This window comes from Eucalyptus grandis, chromosome 11, assembly GCF_016545825.1.
Source record: "Eucalyptus grandis isolate ANBG69807.140 chromosome 11, ASM1654582v1, whole genome shotgun sequence".
In the NCBI taxonomy this organism is placed as follows: Eukaryota; Viridiplantae; Streptophyta; class Magnoliopsida; order Myrtales; family Myrtaceae; genus Eucalyptus; species Eucalyptus grandis.
Genome location: NC_052622.1, coordinates 11,224,039 through 11,245,334, shown reverse-complemented (window position 1 = coordinate 11,245,334; position 21,296 = coordinate 11,224,039). Strand labels below are relative to the sequence as shown.

The 21,296-nt window shown below is 38.6% G+C and overlaps 2 protein-coding genes across 2 annotated transcripts; one reads left to right on the top strand and one right to left on the bottom strand.

The window, feature by feature from the left end:
- Positions 1 to 538: 538 nt before the first annotated feature.
- On the top strand, positions 539 to 17,179 carry LOC104424848 (vacuolar sorting protein 18). Its single transcript, XM_010037361.3, has 23 exons — positions 539 to 1,288; positions 1,983 to 2,195; positions 2,295 to 2,434; positions 3,528 to 3,623; positions 4,209 to 4,276; positions 5,196 to 5,297; positions 5,634 to 5,778; positions 7,136 to 7,279; positions 7,364 to 7,483; positions 7,608 to 7,664; positions 8,119 to 8,178; positions 8,341 to 8,448; positions 9,117 to 9,259; positions 9,654 to 9,732; positions 10,440 to 10,502; positions 10,652 to 10,782; positions 12,135 to 12,240; positions 13,115 to 13,303; positions 14,108 to 14,335; positions 14,666 to 14,821; positions 15,839 to 16,000; positions 16,543 to 16,659; positions 16,825 to 17,179. Exons 1-23 carry the CDS (start codon positions 1,126 to 1,128, stop codon positions 16,993 to 16,995), a joined length of 2,961 nt encoding a protein of 986 aa, XP_010035663.1. The 5' UTR covers positions 539 to 1,125; the 3' UTR covers positions 16,996 to 17,179.
- Positions 17,180 to 17,353: 174 nt separating this feature from the next.
- On the bottom strand, positions 17,354 to 20,126 carry LOC104427210 (protein NRT1/ PTR FAMILY 2.8). Its single transcript, XM_010040338.3, has 3 exons — positions 19,956 to 20,126; positions 19,607 to 19,824; positions 17,354 to 19,387 (listed from the first exon to the last, which is right to left on the bottom strand). The coding sequence occupies exons 1-3, from the start codon at positions 20,095 to 20,097 to the stop codon at positions 17,987 to 17,989; spliced, it is 1,761 nt and encodes a 586-aa protein (XP_010038640.2). The 5' UTR covers positions 20,098 to 20,126; the 3' UTR covers positions 17,354 to 17,986.
- Between the last annotated feature and the right edge of the window lie 1,170 nt (positions 20,127 to 21,296).

Sequence of the window (21,296 nt, the reverse complement as noted above, 5' to 3'; positions counted from 1 at the left end):
CTGCGGGTTCGCTAGCTAGATCTGGTCATGAAGAAGGGTCGCCTGAGGTCAGGCAACCTCGGGCATCAACCCCATGTATCGGTGTCGCTTGGGCTATGCGACCTAGGCAACGGCAATGCGTCTCGCCTAGGTCACGCGACCCAAGCGACAGCTGCGCGTGGGTCGTGCGACCCATTGCCTCCCCACCACCACTGCCACCGTGCCTCCCCCATCACAACCACCAGCTCCGGTTGCCTCCGGAGCATCTCCTCCTTTTCTTTCCTTTACTTTTTTTCGTTTTTCTTTTCAACTTTGCAAAATGAGAGTATTCAAACACTCTTCCTTTCATCAAATGTTCATTTTTTTATTTTTTATGACAAGAGTATCCAAACACTGTTACCTTCATCAAATGCTCATTTTTTTTTTTTTATAATTCAAGATCACCCCGCGGGCTTAAGATCTCGTATGTCCCATGGGATTTGAACCCTTCCGTCCTGGTAAACTTCATGGGGTGCTCTTATTCAGTTAGGCCAAATGCTCATTCCTTTAAAGATACTCGAGGGGAAATGCGAAGCCATGCATTTCTCCAAAGTTAAACCAAACGGGAGTCTTTTGCAGGCTCTCTGTCTTATTAGTAAAATCCCTCCAAAACGATGCTCTCTCTTTAAACCCAACTTCTCTCTCTCTCTCTCTCTCTCTCTCAATTCTCTTCCCCGAATTCTTGTCAATCTGTACGGCCCCAGCAGGTTTCTCCCCGCCGATTCGCGCCCCACCGTCGCCTGATCGTCCGGCCGCTGCGACATTCTGCCGGAGACCGCCGGTGAGAGCTCGGTCGGAGCCTGTCGCCTCCTTCGATTCTGTTCCCTCTGTCTCACATCTGAGTTCTGAGCTAATTGACTCCCCGAATTGCTGCGGAGACGGAGAGACGGTGCGTCCAGTTTGAGGTGGGGCTTGCGGAGAGTTGGTTCGGCGGGGTGGCCCTCCGCGAAATTCAAGCGTCGCGCACAGCCACAGGGTTTGTCTTCTCCCATCCGCGAAATTCCCGTTATGAAAGGTTTTTAGAAAATCTGGAGTCGATGGCCATCGTTGCGATCCATTGAAACTATCTCGAGTTTTGTTGGGATCGGGAGCGGCGGGAGGTTGAAGATGGATCAAGCGAGGCAGGTCTTCTCGGTGGATCTCCTCGAGAGGTTCGCGGCCAAGGGGCGCGGCCTGATCACGTGCATGGCCGCCGGTAACGACGTGATCGTCCTGGGGACGAGCAAGGGATGGGTCATCCGCCACGACTTTGGCGTCGGAGATTCTCACGGTGAGGAAATTTTCTTCTTCTTTTTTTCTTTTTTTTCCCCAATCGATTCCTTCCTTCCTCCCTCCTTTGGCATTCTGGATTCCCGGTTTCGCGAGCTCGAGTTTTTGCGTGCGTTCTCCCCTTTTTCGTCGTTCGTTCGTTGGTCGAGCTGATTCGCAGCTTCGGTTTAGCTCGGAAGTTCAATTCGTTTGGAGCGGTGGTAGTTTGAAGAGATTGGGAAGCTCGTGGTCTCGTGCATCCTAGCTGGAAAGCTGGAGATGAGGAGGTTCCTTGATTGCCATTGCAGGGAAAAAAAAAAAAAAATCGAATTTTGCTTGGTTCGGCATCTCGAAATAATGTTAGTGGGTATGGTAGGGATAGAGAGCTATTTTATGACAGAATTGGGCAATATGAATTGTATTCTACGAGCAATGAAAGATCTTTTGCTCATCCCGTTAAGATATGGAGAAGGTAGATATGATTCTGCAGAATTGACCTGGGTTTAAGTAGTTTGTGTAGTTTGTTTGGCTGGTGTGCCAAGTCTTCATTCCTTCTGAAGCGATTGTGCTACGCGGCAATTGAATGGATATGTATTCTGAGTTGGGTCCTTTATGGCAACGAAGCAGGTCTAATGTCTTAGAAAATTATATCACACGAGTGTTGTTGGATTTGAATGACTTTAGCGTAACTAATGGACATGCCCTTGAACGTCCAGAATTTGATCTCACGGTGGGTCGTCCTGGGGAGCAATCTATCCACAGGGTTTTTGTTGATCCTGGAGGAAGCCACTGTATCGCCAGTGTAACTGGCAGTGGTGGTTCTGACACTTTCTATATCCATGCAAAGTGGAGCAAGCCCCGCATCCTAAGCAAATTAAAAGGTCTTGTAGTGAATGCGGTTGCATGGAATCGACAGCAGATAACAGAAGGTAAATGTTTGTTTCCTTGATGGATATCTCCAGTTTTTAAATCAAGATAGTGGCACTGTGATCCAGCTTTTCTCATTTGATTTGCTGTTGCGAAAGCAGCTTCTACCAAGGAAGTTATCCTGGGAATGGACAATGGCCAACTTCATGAGATTGCTGTGGATGAAAAGGACAAAAGGGAGAAATATATCAAATTCCTGTTCGAACTGTCAGAACTTCCAGAAGCATTCACTGGCTTGCAGGTATCCTTTTGTATGCTTCAGTGGAACTTGTTTCACTCACTTTTCACTGTTCGCTGAGCTAGTTGGTGTCCTTTGCTGACCATAAGGATGTTTATGCCTCTCCTTTCTGATCTCTGTCTCACTTCGAGGGATTACATCATGAGATTTTGTCTAATTTGATACTAAATAAACAGTCAGTGAAACAAAGGTCAGCTGTTGGTTTGTCAGATATTTGAAAGGTTACTTGATATTTTCATTGTCTTCATTGATGGTGACGTCAAGAAAAAACTGATGCTAAATAGTGGAACCCTCAATCTAATTATTTTAAGCATAAGAAACCTGAACATGGTCTAGTGCAGAAGGAAAGCTACGCTACTGCTTATTATATAAGCTATTTGCAGTTAGAATGTCACAAGAAAGCTAACACTGTAGAGTTATTGTTAAGCCCTCATTAGCTGACTCCATGTAGTGGGAGAAGCTTTGAGTGTTGTTGTAAGAAAGAACCTTGAGGCAGCTCTTGTAGCCAGTTCATGGATGTTGCTGCTGACTGTGAAAATGGCATAAGCAAGTGTTTGTTTGTTTGTTTTTTTTTTTTTTTTTTTTTTTTTTTTTTTTTTTGACAATGGCGAGCAATGGCATACTCCAAAAGGAATCCCAAGCATTGAATGCTGGCCCATGGTCAATGACATATTAGTCGCTAATGCAAAAGAGAGGTTCCCCTTTGAAGATTCAGAATGGAAAATTCTTTGGGTAGCTAGGCTTTAGTTGTGAAGAGGTACAGAAGAAGATGGTCACATCTTCAAGCATGATGCTTATCCTCATCTGAGATTCACAACTAGATTGTGTAAAGGAATAAAGGATAGAAATATTTGGGTAGCATGAACATCTATAATCTAATACAAGTTTTATAAAATTGAAATCCCCAAATGTTTCTAGTCTCAGATGTCAGGTGCTGGAAGCAGTTAAAATTTAAGTCAGGAAAAACAATGTTGACTGATTGCACTTTAAATTTCTGTTTTTTCTATTGATGCTAATGTCTGCTTTATAGATGATACTTGCCTTGGCCTTTGATGACTGAGACATTATTGGGATCTTTTTTATCTGTTTTCTACAGATGGAAACCGCTAGCGTAAGCACTGGAACTAGATATTATCTGATGGCTGTTACTCCAACACGACTCTATTCTTTCACTGGAATTGGATCACTGGAAGTAAGTGTAGAATAACAAATAAGTTCATTGAGTTTATTGCAATTAACAAGTGGAATACTCCACTCTCTTGCTCTAAATATTGACTGGGTAGTTATTTGACAATTACTTGATTGAAAGAAATTTCTACATGAACTTTGTAATAATGGCACATAAAATCAATAGTAAGCAATGCTGCTGGTTCCAGACTTGTTGATGGAAATTGAAAGTCCTTGAACTTTTCCACATTAACAGTTAGATAATGATGACATAGCTATATTTTGCTAAATGAAAATCAAATTTGTTTGCTGCTTATAATTGAAAGATAAGCCAGATGTTTTCTTTGCATGCATGCTATCACTACAAAAATGCCTTTTCGTGAGAGACCGTTTATTTCCACATTAAAGCTTCTGATGAAATCTTTTTGGGTGGTGATGCTATAACTTTCTTGATATAATCATTCTATTCAGTTTATGTTTTCTGCTTATCCTGTCTGCTTTAATGCATCTTCTCCTTGCCCTTGCTTTATCTAGGTATATCATCTGAGTAGGTACTCTTCTAGGCTTTATTACCACCATCTGATTAATCTTTTTCGTGGGCACACTCTAGGCTGTTTTTGCCAAATATTTAGATCGTGCTGTGCATTTCATGGAGCTTCCAGGCGAAATACCTAACAGGCAAGTGGGTTTTCCAATCCTTTCCCCCCTGGGCCTTTCCTTCTTTTTATGTTAGTTTCGCTACTTCTGTGTTCTTATCTTATAATTTTACTTGAATTACTTGTCTCAAGAAAAGGCCTAAATTGTGCCACAAGCCTGCAACATCAGAAGCATAAATATCCATTCCTTGGTCATGGATTGATTAGCATTCTTCTGCCCATGGACATGCTTCAAGCTTGCTCAGCCATAGTCTGATATGACCATCTCTTGCAACATAAAATGATAACTTCAGCACCAGTCATTTTCTGAATGTCACAGACACATTTTGTGGCGTAGTTAGCCAAGTACACATATATATAATAAGCCTCCAGTTCAAGATTTATTCAACTATGCAGACCTGTCAAATTTATTTGCTGAATATGAAGTTTTTGGCTTAAGCAGATGTAGTGTCTGGCTTCGAACACTGGGCCTTGGACCAATCCCTGATCTCCAGCCCCAAAAGGCCCCCATGGCGCAATGTTGAAAGGAGTTCATGTTGAACAGTGCTATAATAGATTGGAAGAAGATTCTAAATGACCCTAGAAGGAAGTAAATGTCTAATTAGAAACTGGAGTGGAAAAGAAAAAAATAAATGACCAACAATTAGTGGCGGAGTCAAAACTATAAAAGTGGTAATGCAAGTAGCAAAAACTATGGAAGTGGATGACATGGCATTGAGAGGGTGGATACGATATAATGGTGTCAAACAGAATGAAAATGAATCCCCTTATGCTCAATCTAAAATTTGGGTTGGATGTAAACATAGTTTTTGGGACAATATCAAAGCCAGATCTGTAGATTCTTAGTTGGTGATTCAGCTGACATTCATTCCTAGAGAGAATTATTATGAGTAATAGCCTTTCTGAAATGGTATTTCTCTCGTGTTTTTGCTTACTTTCAGTGAACTGCATTTCTTCATCAAGCAAAGAAGAGCTGTGCATTTTGCCTGGCTTTCTGGAGCTGGTATTTATCATGGTGGCTTAAATTTTGGTGCAACGCACAGGTATAGATGATGGCCTTCTGGTGGTTTAGTGGTAGATCGAGAGGCTACCCCTGAATTCATAGCGTCAGGCATCTTCTCTTTTGCAATTGGTTTTGTGAGGATTCACAATTCCCTTGCCTCCTGTTAGTGAAGTTTCTTTTACTAAAGCAGAAAGAAAAAAGTGAGGCTACCAGAGTTACTTTTGGTTGCCTTATTCATTTGTTTGTTGGTACTTGGAAGACTTGGTGCATTGGGTGCCATCCTCAATTTTGGTAGCATCATATGTTTGATATTGTACCATATTTTGGGTTGTAACATAATGCCATGCCAACCAAAACTTTCGCAATCTCTGTGTAGTTTTGCCGATGGAGACGAGAACTTTGTGGAGAATAAGGCACTTTTGGACTATTCAAGACTTTGTGAAGGGTCTGAGGCACTTAAACCAAGTTCTTTTGCAGTGTCTGAGTTTCATTTTTTGCTTCTTATCGCGAACAAAGTTAAGGTGTGTTTTTGTTGGTACTTTCTTTTTATCCTTTTAATATTTTTTTTCCCTCACGTCTGCATTTCAGTTTTCTGAAAAAAGGCCAGTTCTTGTTACACCTGACTGATATCTTTTCTAGGAGCTACCTTTCCAGTTGTTCTATCACGTTCTCCAGAGTGATGGTTAATAATTGCAGAGTAGGAAGAGTCTTGACCAAAAAGAAATCGATTGCTGCCTGGACAGATAGTTTTATTAGGCCCCTAAAAGACTGCTCTTATGGTGGGGAAGTCCCATTCTGTTTTGAAATATAAGCGGCTTCTTTAGCATTAATTGGAGGCAGAAAAAAGGAATCCTTAATTTATAAAAGCACCTTGTCAGGGTGTTCTAGGGGATTCATGGATGGAATGAAAAGATTGATTCTGAGTCTGGCCATTGCATGCTTTCTCTGAAATTTGGATTCTTGAATGACGATTAGATCTTATATGATAAATATCTCCAAATGTGAGCATAGCTCACTTATGAAAAGAAATATATATATATATAGTGGTGAATGCTCACATAAGAATATTAGGTGAGGAAAGTTTGTTGAATCCATGTTCATCTCTTGTGTGATTAGTCGCTTCACTATTCGCATTCACGAAAGGATAGTATATTGCATATTGCTCATTGTGATGATTAATTGGATGGAATTGTCCTTTATCTGAAGCGGATATGCCTAAATGACTTGTTCTATTATTAATTATTAGAAAGAATGGTTGATTGATACCTGATGGTATGACTATTAGTAGCGAGTGAGTGGGCAACATGGAGAAGGTTTAGATAGTTCCTTGCAATTGCCGAATTGGAAAATTATCGGTGACGCTGTAAGCTTCATTGTGCTTCATGGTTCTTGGCATTGACCGATCCAAGAGATTAGATTTTTGTTCTAGGTCCTTGCACTAAGAGACACATAAACATGATTAGTCATGAATATTTCCAAAAGAAAGTAAACAAAGGTGGCCGACAAGATAATTTGTGATGTTCACAATTTTCATTACTACCTTGCAACTCCTTTTTTCCTTAGAGAGAACATGTTCTCTCCCCTAAAAGTGTTTGGATTTTCATATCGCTTCTTTCATAAGAGTAATCAGTCAGTCAATCACCTTTCTCTTCTCAGAATATCAGCTCCTTTAAAGTTCTTCATGATTTCCTGGGTTTATGACTTAGGAGGTACAAACATGTCTGTGCTTGCACTACAAGCTCATAAACATGGATTGCACAATCAGTCCAAATCTCTCCATCCTGTTATTTTGCTTGTCAATGTCTATAGTTGTCTCTGTTCAATTCCATCGTGTTCTAGTCTTTAGAAGAGTTTCTCAGGATTTTTTTCTTTTTGTAGGTTGTAAACAGAATCAGTGAGCAGATAATCGAGGAACTTCAATTTGATCAGACATCAGAGTCACTTTCAAGAGGTATAATTGGATTATGCAGTGATGCCACTGCTGGGTTGTTTTATGCCTATGACCAGAATTCCATTTTCCAGGTTTGGTCTTTATGACAAGCTCATCTCTTTTATATCCGGCATCTGTGCCCTACTCTTCCATTTAGTTTCTGGGTATGAATCCAGGTGTCAGTTAATGATGAAGGGCGAGATATGTGGAAGGTGTATCTGGACATCAAGGATTATGCTGCGGCTTTAGTAAATTGTCGTGACCAGCTTCAACGCGACCAAGTTTATCTAGTTCAGGTCACACCTCATATTCTTGTTGTGATATATGTGATCGTTACATCCAAATATGAAGATAGAGTGTTAGCTGCTCTTCCTTTTCCAATAAATTTGGATAGTGTATGATCTCATGGGTCTGGTGCAGGCTGAAGCAGCATTTGCCTCCAGGGAGTTTCTCAGAGCAGCATCCTTCTTTGCAAAAGTAAGTTCCCTGATTCATGAAAGTATTTGAAGTCTGAAATACTTTATTTAATAAGGTTTTACTTGATCAATATCATAATCCACTTGGAATAATTCTGAACCATTTGTGTTGCATGAAATTCTCCGATAGATATCACAAGACTTTCCCTATGTAGCTATAATCTATACTCTCAACAGTACTTTAGTGGTTGCAGTGAACGTTTTCAATACATAGTACCTGCTGTACACAAAATTCTGGAAGTCGTCTTCTTTCAAGCATAGATAAATGGTATTCCATAGGAATTTAAACTGGTATATGGGAATCCCCAAGGTCATTGTGGTATCTGTCATATGCGTTTTAGTCATCCTTGTCTGGTTTATTCTGGAAAAGCCTGTCTAATGGACAAGTTGAGAACATTATGATGGAATACACTTGCGTATTCCTAAGAAAATACTGACAGGCAAATATTTTGCAGATAAACTACGTATTATCATTCGAGGAGATCACACTGAAATTTATTGGCGTTGGAGAACAGGTTATTGCTGGTGTCTGAACTGTGTATTACTATTTTGTCTCCAGTCATGGCAATGTCATGGAGTTTTTCTGGCTAATGAATTTATTCCTTTCTTGTCTGGTCTTCATTTTTTACTATGTTTCTTTCAGCTTGCATCAGACATTCTGTCTTCATCTTTTGCAGGATGCTCTGAGAACTTTTTTGTTAAGGAAGCTCGATAATCTTACCAAAGATGACAAGTGCCCAATCACCATGATTTCAACTTGGACTACTGAACTGTACTTGGACAAGGTTTTGCTTCTTTGCCTCAATTTTGTGATATCATCTCTTTCGGCTGTGCTTAGCCATTTGGAATTTTTCACTAGTCCATTGTGGAAAAGAATTATTCTGATATATTATTCTTCAATAGTAGCTATACTTTTTGAGCATCCATCCTCTGTGCTATGTTGATTAAAATTTAAGTGATTGATTTCATCAGTAATCTGTAATGAGGGCCTAACTTATTGAAAAGAATGGTAAAAAATACTTGACGACTTTATTAGTCAAGAATGCTATGTTCATGTAATACTTGGCGGTGTAAATTAAACAAAAGCTTCTCTAGAACTTCACTTTCTGCGGTCCCATATGAAGTTTGATCAGCAGCACAATGTTGGGAAACGATATTTAGAAGTTTCACCAAAGATCAAGTTCATTGCATATCTTCATCTAATCCATATTGCCAATCTACTACCAATATAATGGACAGTGTAGCAGCAATATTGCCATTATACTGCTCCAGACTTGCTGCTGCATAAATCTTCTTTTGAAATCTGTGTTTTGATTCCCACATTCCAATTTCATACTTCATGAATACTCCTTTCCTAATTGATGTCAAGGCATTAGCACTATACTTTTCTTTATTTTTGAAATTGAAATACCAGATATCTAATTGTTGGAGATTTCATCTGGTTATTTGTCAGATAAACCGGTTGCTCTTAGAAGATGATATGGCCTTGGAAAACCGTAATTCGGAGTGCTACACAATTATTAAAGAATTCCGTGCGTTTCTAAGTGACTGTAAGGATGTTTTGGATGAGGCAACAACGATGAAACTTCTGGAAAGGTTAGCCATTTGGAGGTGGAAAATATCTGCTGAGGATATATCTCATACATCTAATTAGGCTTCTTTCCTGTTGATTTCATTTTATCTTTTTTTGAGCTTTTGATGTGCTCAGAACTACCATTTGAACACATAGGCTTTCATCCTTAAACAAAAGATGATCATATCTTTTCTAGCACTGTGTTTTTACCTGCCTATGTACTACATGTCTAATTGGTTTAATTCTCTTAATGTTAATATGTTTTTCAGGCTTTGATATGCTCAGAATCATCATTTTGATATAAATATGATGTCCTATTTATGCAAAAAGATGAATGAACATTTCTTTTGTAGCACTGTCTTTGCCTGCCTGTTATATTCTTACACTTACTTCTCTTTCTGTATTTTGCCACTTCAGTTATGGTAGAGTTGAAGAGCTTGTGTATTTTGCCAGTCTGAAGGAGCAGTACGAGATTGTAGTTCATCATTACATACAGGTGAATTGCACTTTCCGTATTCGGTTTAATCACCAATGCATATAGTTATCCATGGGAGTATTATTTTTTTAAATTTCAATATACTGTCCATTACCATGAAAATAGCTTTCAATGCTTAATTTTAACCTCCTCAAGTGTCAGATGCAAATGTTCTCTGATCTCATAAAACTATTACATAACAATAGGGCAATTCTGACATACAAAGGAAGTTTTCTGAAGGGACGAACGTAAGCTTAGCTTTCTTTTAGATGAAAATTCAGATGTTCCTCCCATGTAACCAAATGGTTGCATAGTTTCAGAATTCTGTGGGTCCCAACAAGTACTTGATCTTTGTCATTGCGTATGAGAACATAGTAAACTGGAGTTGTGTCTGCTGGAGAATGAATGAGTTTATTATGTTAGGCAATCTTGATTGAGAAAAAATTAATTCTCGATGGAAGGCAGGAGATGACGTTACTTGTGGTGAAACTATAGAGAGCCGTATTACAGCCGTTATTGATGCTTGGTCCATTTTACTCTCTAGGAATATGCAAATGACAGTCATTTTTCTTTGTGGACAGAACGTAAGATGTGAATTTTGCAGGATAGGTAGCAAATTATGGACCTCTTATGGAAACACAATGCACTTTTCAACCACTCTCGTAATCTCATTCATTTTCATAACTGCGTGGTAATTGTTCTTTTTTTTTTTCTAATTTTCATTAAAGCAAGGAGAAGCCAAGAAAGCATTGGAAGTGCTCCAGAAACCTGCTGTTCCAATTGATCTTCAGGTAAAAATCAAATTACTGCTTGTAAACACATGATGGTGCTGCCAAATTGCTTTTTCCTTATTCTCTTATGGCAGTGACCTACTAAATTTTATGGAGACAAAGTCAGCAGATTCATGAAAATAATATGTTGTTTATTGCTCTATTTGCAGTATAAGTTCGCTCCAGACCTCATCATGCTTGATGCCTATGAAACTGTGGAGTCATGGATGACAAGAAAAGACCTAAATCCAAGGAAGCTTATCCCTGCAATGATGCGTTACTCAAATGAACCTCATGCAAAGTAAAACTTTTTTACCCTTTCTAAGCATATAATTTGGGCTGAATTTATTATGATAGTAAAATTCATTTTTGCGTATAATATGTGTAAATCAATACAAGCCTAATTATTTGTTCCACAGCAAACTCGGGGTAGCAGAAACGAGATTTAACTTATTGTATTTTTTTAGTGGCGCATTGAATACTGTACTTTGTCCTGGTCAATGGATACACTTGTAATTATGAAGACCATGTAACTTTGTTTTTTAAACTGTTGAAGCATATTTAGTACTTTAGGAATTAGTTACGGGTGATTATTAATTAAGGTAATTAGGGTTTTTGTGAGGTTTTCTCTATTTATTACGTGCATTGAGCAAAAATGACTTGTCCTGATGTTCCTCTCTTCCTCTTTCTAGTCGATCCTCTAATCTTAACATATGGTCTTAGAGCCAAGTCTTTTATTCATGTCCCGTTTAATATTTCGTGTTGTGCGTGGTTCCTGCATGTCCTATTACCCGTTCATCCCTTGTGCCATTCTTTATCTAGTTTGCATGTAAGAGGGGTTATCATATGAATAATACCAATTCAAATTGAATGAATTCCAATACGCGGTTATGCATAATTACGGATCACTATTCTCCTATCTTATCCTTAAATAATAGTTGATTACTTGAAGAGTATGTTTAGTTTTGCAAGTTACAAATATTTAGTTATAAGATCGCAATACAAGTTATTAAATAGTAAAATGAATAAAAAATCACAAATTAAGAGTTGTCCTTAAAGGGCCAATCAAGTTCCTAATTTAAGTATGGGATCCTTTTTAATTTTTTTTTTCCAATCACATTAAGATAATTTCCTAGTTTGACCAACTTACCTGTTGTGCGAATAAGATATGGACCCACTCTGTTAGTTACTATTAGGCCCCTACTTTGCTAATCTGCAGACCTCATTTATCTACAAGTTTGTCCAGGCCTTATATGCATGTAGCCTTCATCTGTCTAATACCTTAAAGTTTTTAAATTGGATTTTCTAACGCTGTCAAACTTCAACTTTATATTGGATTTTCTTGTATTATTAGCTTTTCTCTACATGCCTCTTCTTTTTGTTACCATTATCCCTTTATAAAAAAGATAGACAATCTGACATTAAATGGAGTTCTCTGTGAAGTCTTGTGTCATTTCTTGAGCAGCTGATGATATGATAATATGATTTATGAACTTCCATATCCGTTTTAGTGATTATTTGCTTCTTCCGCTGACAAGGGGGAAGTATGAGACAATTATATGATTCACAAATTCTTATCTTTATTTTTTGTTATTCCTGGCCATTAAGATCTTTTCTATCACCTGTTACTCCTTTTTGCATGTTAACGTGTAGGAACGAAACTCATGAAGTCATAAAATATTTGGAATTCTCTGTCCATCGTCTGCATAATGAGGATCCAGGCGTGCACAACTTACTTCTTTCCTTGTATGCTAAGCAGGTGACCCTTTTTCTGTTTTTCAGTTTAAGCTGCTTCGTAATGCTTTTCTTTTCACTGTGTCCCTGTCAATATCCCTCTTTTCTGGTGACAACTGTGTCGTGTTGCTGTAATCAGAATGACATCTTTTTCCCGTGTCTTTGCATTTGTTCCATTGTGGTCAGTTAAATAGGTACCAGGTAGTGATCAGTCGTAAACAATCAAATTGGTCTTTTCTTGTAGTAACTTTTAAGTAAAATGAATTTCTAAGCATATAATAAATCACTCCTGTTTCCGTTCCGATATCATTGATGAAGAAACAAGACCACCTGGTATCATGGTCTTTGTCATGACCTTGGACTTTTGTTTGCATGGATGCTGTCCACTTTTTGATGCCCAAGACCAAGGATAGAAAATAGTTAGGTTGCAATGCACATTTACAAGGAGCAGTGCTCCATTTATGAACAAACAGGAGACTGACAGTGATTGACCTGATTATTATTACTGTTTTTACCAAAAATAAATAAATAAATAACAGTGATTGACCTGATTATTGGCCTATAGGATGAGCGTTTGGTTTAATTAAGTAGTTGCCTACCTTCCATCCATTTTTTTTGTTTTGTAACTTCCTTCTGCATTGGTATTGTTTCTGCTTCTCAAGGCATCTTATGACGTGCATATCTCCTTTCTATGGTTTGGTCATGAATTAATTTTTAAATCAATGGACTAAGGACATAATTTATTTTCCAAGTCTTGTAAGTAACTGCTAACTAGTGAAGGTGAATGATCTTGCCATTTGAAGTTGCAATGAGAGTTTTCACTCGGTGTAGTGCCATGATATGTTTAAATGATGGAAGAATTAAGTATGACTATTGGTTTGCTTTATCATGATGATTAGGAAGATGATAGCGCCCTTCTGCGTTTTCTACAATGCAAATTTGGAAAAGGACGAGAAAATGGCCCAGAATTCTTTTATGATCCCAAGTATGCCTTGCGCCTTTGCCTCAAAGAAAAGCGAATGCGCGCCTGCATTCATATATACAGTATGATGTCTATGCATGAAGAAGCAGTTGCTCTTGCCCTGCAGGTATTTTTTGTTCCTAGTCATCATCTGACTTCAATTTTGCTTTTTCCCTGAGGGCTTTCAATAACTGGTTTGTAGCATTCTCTCACATTATCTGTTAGTTTTTTTCTTCTTTTGCCAAAAACTTTATGAGCATTACTCTCTTTTAAGCTGTGTGGATTTAATGTAATCCTTATTTTCCTGGTAGAAGGTTATCTGTCATCATTTTCTCCGAATTATCTTGTCTTTTGCAACATACGGGAATAAGTTGCTCCCAGAAATTTCTGTTTGGAAATATATCTTATGCTGGTGGCTCTTATAAGGTTTTATTACCTCGATTATGGTTCTTTCTGTGGTTTTCAGTTGGTTGATACAGATAGAACCCTGTGGAGGAAATCTTCATTAAATTGGCAGACAGCCTCTGATGCTGTTCCAATCAATGCTACTCTTAACATGTATCACAGAATTCCAAGAAGTTCTATGGTTTTCCATTTCTGTGAATACTTAGTTACTGTAACATTTTGGGCCTTTTTAAATAGCTCTTGGGACTATGGCAGGAACTCTCTTCATTTTCTCCTTGTCATCACATGCTCTTGCTATACTCTTCTATTTTACTGTCATTACCTCATCTTTTTATGCGGTGCAATCTCCTGAGTTTGCCAGAACGATCACAATTACTTGATTGTATAATATCTGCTATGGTTGCACTAATCTGTGCTGTTTTAGCAGACTTTTTGTCTCGTGAACCTTTTGGTGGCTGATCTTACTGCTTAAGCTCTTCAAGGATTTTATACTTCGATTGGTTAAGATGCTTCTTTGGTGAATCAGGTTGATCCTGAGCTTGCTATGGCTGAAGCTGACAAAGTTGAAGATGATGAAGATTTGAGAAAGAAGCTTTGGCTTATGGTTGCCAAGCATGTTGTTGAGCAGGAAAAAGGAGCAAAAAGGGAAAACATTCGGAGAGCAATAGCATTTCTCAAAGAAACAGATGGTCTTTTAAAGATAGAAGATATATTGCCATTTTTTCCAGACTTCGCCCTTATTGATGACTTCAAGGTATATATATGTTATCACAAACCCTTTTTCTGCTTCTTACACTAACTTTTTGCTGAAAGAATATGGTCTGTTACGTTTGCATCTGACACTTCATTCACCCTTGGAAAAGTAAACCAAAATGCTATTGAACCTACACTAGGTGTATGTCTAATGGCTTGTATGCGGCTCCCCTGTTACTTACATATTAATCTTTCGTCATGATTGAGACTTTTTTATCATGTGCTTAAACTGGCTTATCAATGCATGCCTATTCTAGAGTAATCACGTATATGCCTTCACACGTCTAATTTACTTTGGTCATCTTTAAGTTTTAATCTTATAAATGTATAGGAGGCAATATGTTCATCACTGGAGGATTACAACAAACAAATTGAACAGCTAAAACAGGAGATGAATGATGCAACGCATGGTGCAGACAATATCAGAAATGATATAAGCGCGCTTGCTCAGCGATATGCTGTCATTGAACGTGACGAGGAATGTGGGGTATGTATTTTATGATGTTCTTGAGGAGTTCACGTATTCATTGACTTCATATGAGGGAACATTTGATTTTTGTATATTCACTAGCCAGGGGGAAAGTTAATTGAAAGGAATTGATTGGATGAGATGAAGTCCTTCAAGATTGAAGTCTAACTTTTGGTTTGACAAATATTAAGACAGAGTAAAAGGAAATCGATGGGCCAGCGATTGAAAGTACATGAGAAATAGTCAAAAGTTACTAATATATTCTTGTGGAAAGAGCAAATTTTCAAAATTACTAATTATTTTCAACAAGAAGAAAATCTGTTAAAATCATCTATTTTAAGAAAATGATTCAGCAATGAGAATTGCATCTGGAGTATACACTCAACTTTTCACTTCAACTGAAGATAATTTATGTAGAAGAAAGGACAGAAAGACTTCCTACCATTGATGAGACACAGGGGAATGTGATGGGTCAAAGCTGAAAGAATATTTTTTTATTAAGTGGTTAGTTATATAAATGAACATGTGATGAGGATTCTATACTTGCCACAAAGAATAAACACTTGCAAAATTAGATGAAAGTTTGTGGATTGGAAGTTAGCTGCAGATAAAATGACGAAGATCTTATCTCTTCTTAAAACGAAGTATATGGCAATACTTGTACTCTAGAATTAGTTGAACTAAAACTTTTGTTGAATGAATAAGCAAACTCAACCTTAAGAGAGTACACAGAGGAGCAACTACAGTGCTTATGATGTTAGAGAGGTGGGACACAAGAGTGTAAAATAAGCAACAAGAGATCACTGGTTTATCTAGTTGCCATTTGTCTCAGGCTGTTATCAGCTCTTGTATTTGTTTTACGAGCTAGTTATCTCCTTTTACCTTGCGCTGTGAAGGCTTTATGTTGCATCAGTTTTTCCATTAACTTGGTTGATTATCTCTGTCATTTCATAGCCGCTTCAATCAGAGTTTTAAAGTTACTTTTGCCTGTCTTCATGTACTTGCTGATTATGACAAATCAATACAACTTACCAGGTTTGCCGACGTAAAATTCTGACTGTGAGCGGGGAGTATCGAATGACTCGGGGATATACATCAACTGGACCAATGGCTCCTTTTTATGTTTTTCCATGTGGACATGCTTTCCATGCGGAATGTTTGATAGCTCATGTCACACGCTGTACCAATGAAACCCAAGTAAGTTGACTAGGTTCTGCTTATTTTAACATTATATGCCAAATGAGTGCTCTTTCCAGTTATCTATCATTAACTTGACAAGGATGTTCGATATATGTAATGTAAAAAGATCATAGGATTGGATGGTCAAAGTGGAGTTGAAGTTGAAATAATCCTGTAGTCATTTATCTTAATTTAGCTTAAGTCGAAGTAGAGATGTTCCTTTTTGCAGTAATTGAAGATGGTATGTGTATCTTCCGAACTAGGAAATTGACAAATGTTATTAGGAGATTTTTCTTCCTCCTGTATCAAGAAAAAGTGAGTTTTATAAATGGACATGTCTTTCTTAATTAACTCTATCCACTGTGATCAAGATAGGATAAAGGCATAGTGAAGTTGGAAGTTAGACCTTATAGATAGTTCCTTAGAACTCTATGTTTTAATTTCCATCCGATGGTTAGCCTCTCATATTTTGTGATCCTCTTCAAAAAATTTGGTTTTAGAGCTTGTATTATATGGAATTTCGCCAATAATTTCATTGTTTTCAAACTATTATTTTCCAGGCAGAGTACATATTAGACCTGCAGAAGCAACTTACCCTATTGGGTAGTGAAACCCGGAGAGATCAAAATGGTGGCATAAATGAAGAATCCATCACAAGCGTGACCCCAGCAGAGAAGGTTTACTTTTGACTTATCATGGTGTTCATTTGACAAGCTTTAAAGGATTTTTCAGATTGAGAATTTATTATTATTTCTTATTGGCCATGATAGTTTTGGGTCTTTTGACAAATCTACAGTAACGAGTTCATTTGATCATTCTGTGTTTTGTTTTTAAATCTATAGCTGCGGTCACAGTTGGACGATGCCATTGCCAGTGAATGCCCTTTCTGTGGTGACTTGATGATCCGTGAGATTTCTTTGCCATTTATACTACCGGAAGAAGCACAACAGGTCACTTCGTGGGAAATAAAACCCAGTCTGGCAAATCAAAGGAGCCTCTCTTTACCTGTTTGAGATGACTCGGTGATTCCCAAGAATCTATTGTGCATCTGTATGTATGTATGTATCCTTGGTGCAGAGCTGGACTATATCGTGTAACTGTTGGCGTTTGACACGGATTTTGATTGTTCTTGACCTTTTTCAAATATGTTCCACCTTGACTCATCTATTCAATGAAAGGTTTTGTGTAAGCAGTCGAGTTACTCTGTTTCTTTTCAATATGTTCTTTGTGGGTCAAGTGTGAGGGAATTGAGTATACAAAAAAGCAACAAGATGAAGAGAATATTGGAAATTCTACGATCCACCGAAGTCAACGTCTTGATGGGATTACTATAATTATCCTTGACAGTATTGTGTAGGTAGCACAGCTGCAGAACCCGCCTATTGCTTTGATATTGTGAAGAACGTGTTCTGTTTTTCCCTTTGTAGAGGACTCTCGAGATAGAATTTCTCGTTCTCCTAAACACAAGTTCCTTAATGAAATGATTGCGATATGCAAGGTCCTTTGATTAAGTTCTGGCAGAGACTATTCTGCTGCAAACGATTTCGCAAGTATCAGTACAAGTTGTCCATCATGATACACCACTCACTTTATTGTTAACCAAAAACATGAACTCATTCTGGTATCATTGCTCTTGTGAAAAGCACCGTTTATGGGTAACTTCATTAGGATGTCATTAAAGCTACTTTAAAAAGTACCGCCACATTACCCATTCCAAATTCCTGCTCATTGAGAACTCTAGATGTATGAAGTACAGTCACAATTTGAGTTACGTTTTCAAACGGAAAAGGTATGCGAGACGAGTCATCGAGAGGCTTGACCTAGGTGAATGAGTTGGAAAAAGGCGCATGAAATGTATTGGAGATGATTCACCGCAAGCTCCCAATGGGCACGAGCTGGGGATAAAGGTAAAAAATTTACTAGGAGAGGAGGAGAGAACTGAACCATTGCCGAGGGGAAGCTCCATTTACCCACTTACATAGACATGCTTGGAGGACTCTCGAACTACCTGGACTCACCACCGAACCCAACTCCACCCAAATACTTCCTGGCAAAGAGATTGAAATATGCCAAGTTCACAACACTTAGGCCAGCAATGACATAGTAATAGTAGTCGAGCCTACTCTCGTTAAGGTCTCGGCCGCCTATCCATGATGTCTTCCCATTCATTCCGGTCAGGCTATGGATGGCACTCACGAGAGAAGATGTCAGATAGCTTGCAATCGATAATGAGAGAAAGAAAATCGCCCCACCTACAGTCCTCAAAGTCTCTGGCACGTGGGACGTGAGCAATTCCATCATTGCTATAGCTGCAAAAGCCTCTATCAACCCTGACAATGCAAATTGTGGCAAGAGGAATGCAGCACTTATCGGCGCAACAAAAGATCCTTTTTGCAAGGCCAAAGACCGCCGCCTATTCTCAACAACCCCAGCTACGATCATGCAGAGAATGGCCATTACGATGCCGATGTTGATTCTCTGTTCTATGGTCAGCCTTTTGCATCTTTTACCTGAGAATCTGAGTGAAGCCTTCGGCAACACAAACTCGTAGATGAAGATCCACACCGCGAGAACAATCATGGACGACACGGAAAACCAGCTTGGCGGGACCTGAAAATGAGGTCCCATTGATTGGTCCATTTGAAACACCTGCAGTACCCCATTTACACTTTGTTGGTCCATGGCTAGCATACAGACAATTCCCGATACCCATACAGGTGCAATTGCCACCAAAGACTTCAATATTTCCACTTGTTGTAAGCTACATAATCTCCAACCGTTCTTGGCTATTCCTTGATCGTTTAACTCACCTGGATTAGCGATCACAGCACCCCTATCAAGACACCTAAACCTATCCGTATGAGCAAGCTTTTTGACCTGTGGCACCGACTCATCGAGAGGAGGATCATAAAAGGGCATCCTGTGCTCATCTCCATGAGTTAAATGGCGCTTACCAAGAGCCGCCGCTATCACTTTGGCCATGTTGGAGTAGACACTTCCTTGAGGCCTAATCTTAATATATGTGTTGCGGCCGAGCAAGAAGATGAACACAGAAAGTGCAAGGCAAGTGGTAGGTATGGCAAAACCTACTGCCCAACTGATCTTGCTTTGGACATAGATGACGATCAAGAGTGCTACAATCAGTGTGGCGGTGAACGACAAGTACCACCAGTTGTAGAAGCTTTGCATCTGCTTTCTTCCTTTTTCGGTGGTGTCTGCAAACTGATCGGCTCCAAAGGCAATGCAACAAGGTCTGACGGCTCCAGCACCAATTGCAACCAATCCAAGAGAGGCAAATAGGAAGGTCAGGTCACCGGAATCTGGCTGTTGGCAATCAGTTTGAGAATTACAAGGGGAGGGTCTTAGTTGAGGTATAGATGCAGTTAATGTCATCATCCCCATTCCCTGGGAAAGCAAAGTAGTTAGGTAGGTCAGGATTGGATGGCCACTTATATGGTGCACTCGGTCCGCATGAAATTGGAACATATATAACATGACTTGCAGAAGCTATTGATTTATCCAGAAAAATGTTCTTCAAAGTATGCGAGGCAACTGAAACTTTTTAGGAACAATTAATGCTTCTAATTTTGATGAGATTTCAAAGCTGGTGGACTGAAAATATACCATGAAAGAAACCGTGCAGCCAAGCAGGAGAGTTCGGAACCGGCCCAGATACTTCTCAGCAACGAAAGCACCAACCAGAGGCAGTACATTGCAGCAACCAGACCATATACTGACCACGTTGATCAAGAACACTCCATACAAGTTGTACTTTGTCTTCAAATACACTGGCAGGTTCATCTGCAAGCTCATCGCAGCCAGCCTCTCAAAAGACTCATTCCCTACATCACCAAACCAAGACCAACCACAACAAGAAGAGTATCAGGATCGCATTCAAGAAACCATTCCCATAATCCTATAGCATGCTGATGATTTACCAATCGTAAAATGTGCAAACGCTCTTGAACATTACCTAGAATGTAAAATATGGCTCTCCACCCTCCTTTTGGTTTTTGGGGGAGGCAAGGTGGAAGGGTTTCGTGTTCTGATGAATCAGAATGAATGGCATTCTCCATATCATGTCCGACCATCTCTGTTTCTTTGTGCCCCTCCATGCCTTCCCGCCCTCGTCTCTCTTCCTCTTCTCGCTGTTCTCTTACTTCATCAAAATTTGTAGGCTTGGGTTTACTGTTCTATCAACGTTGATTGCCCCCCAAATCTAGGTAGCACCAGCGCATTTCGAAGCAAACTCCAGGTCTAATATGGGAAAAAGACGAAAATGGTTGCAAGAGCGTCGTTATACGGTTAAAAGAAGAGGACGGCTATAAAGGGCCCTTTCCAAAACTGCATTCGATGATTCGATGACCCGTCAGTCAGTTTTATTCTCTTTGCAATGCTGTCGCCTATCCTGTTTCATCTCTTCGGGAAGAATTAAATCATCCCACGAATGAGTATAAATATGGTCATCGGTCTTAAATAGAAAACAAGGGTTTTTTCTTTCGTACGGTGATCCCAGCGATAAGTTACTAGGAATGAAGTAGGGATGCATCATAAGAGCTACTAGAAAACATTCCGTGGAAACACGGTTATTCTAAGAAAAGTCAAAAGAACAAGGGTTTATAATGAAAATAGGCCATGCATCACCACCTATGAAATCCGGATAGCTCTGGAGTTCATACTTATCGGTGGCGTCGTTATCCCCAAATAAGGGAGACTTAGAAGCTAAGTGCTCGTTCTACAATGCAATTTGAACCAGTTAACTAAATAAAATCAATATCAACATGTGACACGCGACACGACACAATACGACACGCTGACACGTTATTTCTATAAAAAAAAAAAAAGAATTCCGATATATTGTGATACGTTGTATTTATATATACATGATAAATTATAATTTTTATAATTATTTTAATTAAATTAATTTGATTCAAATTCATAAAAAATAAATAATAAAAAGAGTTTAGAATGAATTTACATTAAAAACATCAATTCACTATTTGTTAATATCATTCATTATTTCAATTTGACAAAATCAACTTTTTACCAATAATTCATCAAACTTGAAGGGAAAAAAACAAGTAATTTACATTTTAAACTTGCACATCAGAGCATTTTGCAAGAGAAGAGAAAAATTAAATTTGGAGATGAATTATGTGTCATAAGAAGTGAGAGTCGGAAAAAAAAAAAAAAAAGAATCGTAGGCTTTTTTTCCCCTATTTATTATTTTTAATAATTTTTATTTTCTTATATATTTATATATGGACCCTTCATTATTGAAAAATTTTAAAATTGACTCCATGCATGTTAGAAT

Excerpts from the sequence above, each read along its gene's own strand:
- LOC104424848 (XM_010037361.3), top strand. The coding sequence starts at position 1,126 with ATGGATCAAGCGAGGCAGGTCTTCTCGGTGGATCTCCTCGAGAGGTTC. Across the intron at positions 3,624-4,208 it reads CTGGAATTGGATCACTGGAA|GCTGTTTTTGCCAAATATTT; the intron begins GTAAGTGTAGAA and ends GGCACACTCTAG. Across the intron at positions 16,001-16,542 it reads GCTGTACCAATGAAACCCAA|GCAGAGTACATATTAGACCT; the intron begins GTAAGTTGACTA and ends ATTATTTTCCAG.
- LOC104427210 (XM_010040338.3), bottom strand. The coding sequence starts at position 20,097 with ATGGAGGGGCACAAAGAAACAGAGATGGTCGGACATGATATGGAGAAT. Across the intron at positions 19,825-19,955 it reads AGCCATATTTTACATTCTAG|GGAATGAGTCTTTTGAGAGG; the intron begins GTAATGTTCAAG and ends TTGGTGATGTAG. Across the intron at positions 19,388-19,606 it reads GCTGCACGGTTTCTTTCATG|GGAATGGGGATGATGACATT; the intron begins GTATATTTTCAG and ends TTGCTTTCCCAG.